At 54.5% G+C, this 6830-nt stretch overlaps 1 protein-coding gene across 1 annotated transcript in view; it reads right to left on the bottom strand.

Annotated features, from left to right (window-relative positions):
- The window catches only part of TRAVEDRAFT_174507 (uncharacterized protein), a gene marked incomplete at both ends in the record, with an annotated part of 8361 nt that extends 7381 nt beyond the window's left edge, over positions 1-980 (bottom strand). The window contains 2 exons of the mRNA XM_008045721.1: positions 404-655; positions 822-980. Coding sequence (XP_008043912.1) covers positions 404-655; positions 822-980 — 411 coding nt within the window. The remainder of the gene's footprint in view (positions 1-403; positions 656-821) is intronic.
- Positions 981-6830: the final 5850 nt, after the last annotated feature.

Below are 6830 nucleotides of genomic sequence, written 5' to 3'. Positions count from 1 at the left end.
TCCAGAGGACGCTGACTGAGCGATGAGTAACGCTGAGTAAGGGAGCATAATCGACATAAGGTCAGATAGTCCATGGCTGAGTAATGCGAGTAATCCGGACGCTGTCTAGAATAGTCCGGAACATCGTAGAACGTACCAGAATCATATGGAGGGATGGCAGGATGCCAAGTAAGTACAGAACAAAAGAATGTACGTATATGGTAAGTAGGAAAGTCCATGCTGGCGTATGGTAGACGCACAGCCACTATCACTGCCACTCCCGGTCCGGCACAGCCGTAGACACAGAAGTTCAACAAGAAGGTGGGAGAGACTCCGGAATGGCAAGCTCAGGATCGAGTAGATCATCGTTTGTTCCTTCGAGCTCTGAGACCTCTAGCTGCGAGGCTGAATCCGCGATGGGAACAAGGCCAGTCGGCACATCCCCGTGTTCGAAGTTCGTATCGTTCGTATTTGCTGGGGAGGCGATGATGCCATAGTCAATCAGACACCTTTTGACCGTGTGGCGATGAACTCCAAGGAAGCGTGCGATCCCTGAGATGCTACGTTGTGTGTAGGCCCAGGCGAGGAAGTCGGGGTCGATATGTATCATTGGGCGTCCCCGCTGTCCAGGTTCCAGCTTTTCCTCATGAACGACAGTCGGGGGTTCCCGATGAGCCTCAGAAAGGATGTCGCGACACTGCAGCTGAAGATCGTTGCGCATTGCTGCGAGATTGATCAAAGTCTGCTGTGCTTCATCGTTGTCGAAGATATGGATATGCTATGATATCAATTAGGCGAAAACATTCATTGAAGTTCCAATATTGTATTCAAATGGATGATACCTCATGAACCAGCGCAGTGAACTCGTCGACACGATCCTGCAATCTCTCCAACATTGTTGTGTCGCTGCCGTGCGCAAAGGCCTGCCGGATTGTCCCTTCGAGGATATGGTACTGGCGTCGGAACTCATTGAGCAACGGTTGAGAATTAGGTGGATTCATGGTATAGTATGACTAGAATGGCTAGATGACAGGTCACTAGTGGATGAGAGTCGACGAGTTGCCAGATGCCAGTGCTTGTCTGCGTTGCTCTGGCACACCGCGTCTAACCCTAACCTGTCACCACAGGAACCCCATCGAATCATGACGCTTGCGACAACACGGCTGCTTGCTCTGCTGGAAACCCTGCTGTCGATGGCGCAAGACCAAGACCTCATTCTCACAATCTTTGATAATGTAACTCAACTACATAATACAGCCTTGGCTGCAAACAGTATGTTCTAATCCAGTCGCTTAAACTTCTATGGCACTCACTTCGGGCTTGCTCGGAATCGTTCGACATTTGATATGTCCTATTCCATAGCTCATTTACCAGTGGAATCTCAGTCTGTCATGGATTTTGATCTCACCTTTTCTGAACGGCGTGAATACCCTCCGGATGGTGAGTTATGTCTGGAGTTGAGCATCATGGGACGACTTCACTGACTCGGAAATGCGGTCAACGCAGTTGATAGCATACCCGGCCCAATTCCAGACGTAGCATTCCCAGTTTCTTGCACAATCATCAGAAACGGCATCTCGACTGGATGGGAGTGTACAGACGCTCTTTTCACTCCTAATATCCTCCTTTGTGCATCCCAAATCGAGTCAACATCCGATCACGTTCGGGTGGTCTCGTTGGGCGCCCTGCTCAGCGCACTTTATCAGCACTGTGTGGCCTCCCCTTTACCTTATATCTCGGAATATCCTTGGATCCAGTCTTTCCTATCCGACACTACATTCCCTCATGGCTTACTGTTTGCAACTGCCCGTGTTCTTCCGCCAAGTGGTGTAAACCATCGCTCTCCCGAGTTTGGCTACCGCCGACTTGTAGCTCCGGATTCTCTCTCCCTGGTCGGCTTCCAAGAGAGGTCTCACCCTTCCTCATTTGATCTGTCTCATGATCTGGTCTCTGTGGATCCTTCCGATGCAGCAGTCCAAGAACTTGCGCATATCTGGCAGCCACTCGGATTTTGCGCGGACCGGCATTTCATTCTCTACCTAGAGCAGAAGACGAGCCCCGACACAAATGCAATCACCTGGGATGAGGATTTCCAATCTGTACGACCTTTTTCGTGTGATTTTACTAACACTGACCCAATTCGAACATCCAGATACAAGACGGCAGTTTTCATCCTACGCCAGATCTTTTCACGCAAGCAGCAGTTCAGCAGGTGCGGTCTGTCCCATGATTAAAACTCAAGCACGGCACTAAAAGACCATGTGCAATTTAGAACTCGTCACCTCCCCGAAGCTATGCGTCTACACCGCACCATTTGGGTGCATTTGTTTTGGATACGAGCAGCACTGAAGTTCCCTTCGAGGTAGGTAGCCTTACGTCGTAAACCTGGCTAGTACTACATTGACATATGTGATAGCAGACATCCCTGGATGCGCTTCTTACACCAGGCCTGTCAATTGACACCGTCTGCTCTGTACGGGGTGTATCTCCTGAGCTGGTTCTCGATGCCCACTTCCAGTCTAGGCATGGGTGTGCTACAGCCCTCCCTTTCATGGCTCGCAATCACGCAGCAATGGTCCAGGTTCTAAAGGCTCTTGGTCTGGACCCACATGATCCCAACGGTTCGGTAACATACCAGGGTGGACTGTCATTGACGATCATTGATGTCCTCCTCTGCTTTGGTTGGACGACGGCCACGTTCAACAAACGAGGACGAGTCTACCGGGCAGCAGCAGCAATTGCACGCTGCTCATGGCCGGCAAACCAAGGTGCGTTCACAGCTTGTAGTGCGGCAATTTCGCTGATGATTGAAATGTGTTACTCACATTATCAGTTCAAGATGACCATCTGTATGCTGTTTGGACGCATATCACTCATCTTTGGACGTCTGAAGGAACTCTCGCTCCGCAATCTTCAGTCACTGGAATGGAGAGCATGGCTTTCAGCCAACGTGATCTTGAGACACATTACGTTGCGTTACAGAAGTTGCTCGGAATACACAGATACTCTTAGTTTCTCTATTTGGAGCATGGACTCCTAGTTGACATTACCATGCATGTTTGCCAAATTATATGCTGCCTTGACGAATATTGACTCTGTTAACTTGTCATGGAAATGCACTCGTGCACGTTCCGTCACGCGTGCATGGCGGTACAAAGCGGACGCAGCACACGGCCGTCTTTCAGTACGATATGTTCCCGTTACGGTGATGTGCAGCCCGTGGCGCTGGGCGGTCCATGGGCTTGTTTGCAAGTTCGAGGCCGCCGTGGCATTTGCGGACTCAGTGAGAGATCCGCGTGTTTCATGCCTGTTCCGGCGACTCCGTTGTGGCACTTACATTTATATTTCAATCCGTCTTCTAGGTCCGTCATCCCGCGCATGCGGAATTGTTGTGCGGCCTGGCCGCATGGCCGCAGGAAGCCTTCGAGTTTGCTTACGATATAGCAAGGCCTTTCTTACTTATCTACGGCCATTTAGTTACTCGTCTACTTGTTTTGTTTATCTTGGCGTTTACTGACTACACCGCGCTTATTAGCACATTAGAAGTTTTCTTTTACTCTTTACTATAAGTACTAGTCTCGTAGAAGCTCCGTAATATCATCATTATATCCTCCACTCACTTCATTCTCCTCGTCAACCTCTCAACAGGAATTGCAGCGCATCGCGATTCCAACACATTTGACACGTGGGATCGACATGTTCAGTAGTTTCTCGCGGCACGCACACTCCACATGATTGCGTCACTGATGGGTAGCCCGCAGCACTGGCCGGACCGTACCAGTCAGTCTGCGGGCAACACCAGTGTTTCTTCTGCGAGGTTAGAGCCGAGCGCGGACGAAGTCTGAACGAGAAACGAGTGAGCTCAGCGTTCGGGGAAAGAACGATGATATTGTGTCAGTAGCTACCTGAACGAGAAACGAGTGAGCTACAGACGTGCGTCAGCTAAACGACAAGGAGTGGGAATGCGCGCAGGGAGCTCACCTCAGCGTTCGGGGAAAGAACGATGAGGTGCCTGCGCGCGGTCGGCGAGGTATATGAGAGCGAGGGCGGACACCACTATCGATGAGGCGCTGGCCGCGATTCGCGGATAAGCGGACCTATCGGTCCGAGGACTCGTGCGCTTTGAAAGTAAGTAAACGAACGTATGTGAGTAAGTAATGAGTAAGTAACGAATGTAAGTGGTATAGTAAGCAATAAGTACAACACGCCCCCTCAAAGCGTACGCAGGCCGAAGAGCGCGGAGAGGTGTTCAATCCGCGGCCGGGGCAGAGCCTTCGTGAAGAGGTCTGCGGGCATGTCCTTGGTGCGACGGTGCTTGAGCGCGATCTTGCCGTCGTCTACCGCTTCGCGAATGAAGTGGAAGCGGATGTTGATGTGCTTGGTGCGCGGGTGGAACACGTTGTCCTTGGCGAGTGCGATGGCGGAGCGGTTGTCGCCGTAGAGAGTGAGCGGGTGCTTCACAACATTGGGGTCGAGCATGTCGGCGAGAAGATAGCGCAGCCAGAGCGCCTCCTTCGACACGTGCGTGAGGGCAATATACTCGGCCTCGGTGCTGGACAAGGCGACGACATTTTGCTTCTTTGAGGACCACGAGACGGCGCCGCCGTCGATCGTGTAGACGTACCCGCTGATGGAGTGGCGGTGGTCAGTCAACGAGCCCCAGTCGGCGTCCGAAAAGCCTCGGAGGCTCTCGCGCACGCCACCGTAGACGAGCCAATGCTCGTGGGTTCCCTTCAGGTATCGAAGGACACGCTTGACGGCTTCCCAGTGCGGGCGGCCGGGGTTTTGCATGAACTGCGACAAGGCAGTCACCGCAAACGTGATGTCCGGGCGGCTGCCCATGGCGGCGTACATGAGTGACCCGACAGCCTCGCAATAGGGCATGTCGCGCATGTCTTCGTACTGGCGCGGGGTTGCAGGTGACTGGTGGTGGCCGAGTCCGCCCCCGGGCTGCAGGGGCGTCGACGCAGTGTTCGCGTTCTCGAGGTTGAAGCGTGCGACAATGGCGTCGAGGTACGACCGCTGTGAGATCGCGATCGTCCTGGCACTGCGGTCGCGCCGTACTTCGATGCCGAGGATCCAGCGCATGGCGCCTAGGTCGCTCATTTCGAAGCGGGCGCTAATGTCAGCCTTGAAGCTGAATGCGAGGTCCTTCGTGCCTGCGATTGTGAGGTCATCGACAGAGGAGGCGACAATGAGCGCAGAGGCGCCGTCGTGTTTGTACCAGACGGCGTGGTCAGCGTCGCAGCGAGTGAAATGCATCGCGCGCATCGCTTCCGAGAGCGTCTTGTACCAACCACGACCGGCTTGCTTCAGGCCGTAGAGTGTCTTCTTCAGCCGGCAGACGAGGTGCTCCTGTCCGCTTGCAGCAGATCCTGGTGGCTGTCGCATGAAGATCTCCTCGTCGAGCTTGCCGTTGAGGTATGCGGACTTCACGTCCATCTGTTCGAGCTCCCAGTCGTAGCGAGCAGTGAGCGCAAGGATGGTGCGAATCGAGGCGAGCTTGGCGACGGGTGCGAAGGTTTCGTTAAAGTCGACGCCGGGCATCTGCGTGAAGCCTTGTGCGACGAGGCGGGCCTTGTACTGAGTGATCGAGCCCTCCGCGTCACGCTTGATGCGGAACACGAAACGGCTGCCCACGATGTTTGTGTTGTGAGGCGGCTCGACCAGGTCGTAGGTGTCGTGCTCGCGAAGGTTGTCAATCTCCTTGGCAATCGCGTTCTCCTAGTGCGGCCAGTCCGGCGAAGCCTGCGCCTCGGCGAGAGTGCGGGGCTCCTGTCCTTCGTGAATCACCAGCGCAGCGTCCATTGCAGCGAAGCCGTACTCGAGCGCAGGGCGTGCGGGCTCCTGCTCGTCGCTTTCGCTTTCTTCGTCGTCCCACAGCGCTGCTAAGCCGTAGCTCTCCTCTGTAGCTACCAGCGTTGCGAGCGCAGTCACCGTCGCAGCTCCCATGAGCTCTCTCGCCTGGACGCCTCTTGGATGTCTCGAGTGGCGGCCATCGACGGTGCCTTCGCCTTGGTTGAGGCGACGGACGTAGGCGGACGGCTTGCGCACACGCTGTCCGCGGCCGAGCTGCGGCTCAGGCGGTGCGACCTCTTCTTCGTCGTCGTCCTCATCTGGCGCGTCCTCGACAGTGGTCCGCGGCGCGGGGCTTGAGGACGTCGGCTGGGCAGGAGGCGGCGTTGCTTCGGGCATTGGTGCATCAGCGGCGTCGGAGGTCTGCGTGGTAGGGAGAGAAGGCGACGCGGTGTCATGCACCAATATGGATTGGTACCTGGACATGGAAGAAGGGCCGGCCATCCACAGGCCCGTAATGACCCAGCAACTGCAACGACGAACAGCCCACCATTCTGAAAGGGCGATACCAAGGTCGTCGGTTCGATCCTGGTGTCACCCACCAAGATGTCAGCATCCCAAAAGGACCTATAAGGGGCCGACCCCATACAAGACCAACCCTCCTAACCAACCAGTTTGCTCAGGGAATATTTCCGCATCTTCCAAAAGGGACCAAGGGCCACCCAACTCCCCACTATCCCCAACCCCCTGGAACACTTCTCACATCCTCTCCCCACCTCCTTCATACCCCAGAAATCCCCATCATACCCTATGACATCATCACCCTATGACATCATCACCCTATGACATCATCACCCTATGACATCATCGCCCCAAAAGAATCCAGGGTATCAATGACACAATCACCCTTGATGCAATAACCACCCCAGATCGGAACCCCAGATCTGGAGAACCTCACCTACCCAACATCCTCGACATCATCACCCCAGAAATATTCCCCAGAACCACCTCAACACCCCAGAACCTAAGGAGACCCCACCTGAGAAGCAGGACAA

The sequence above is a fragment of the Trametes versicolor genome (genome assembly GCF_000271585.1).
Source record: "Trametes versicolor FP-101664 SS1 unplaced genomic scaffold TRAVEscaffold_12, whole genome shotgun sequence".
In the NCBI taxonomy this organism is placed as follows: domain Eukaryota; kingdom Fungi; phylum Basidiomycota; class Agaricomycetes; order Polyporales; family Polyporaceae; genus Trametes; species Trametes versicolor.
Note: the sequence above shows the minus strand (reverse complement) of the source record. Positions and strands in the feature narration are given on the sequence as shown.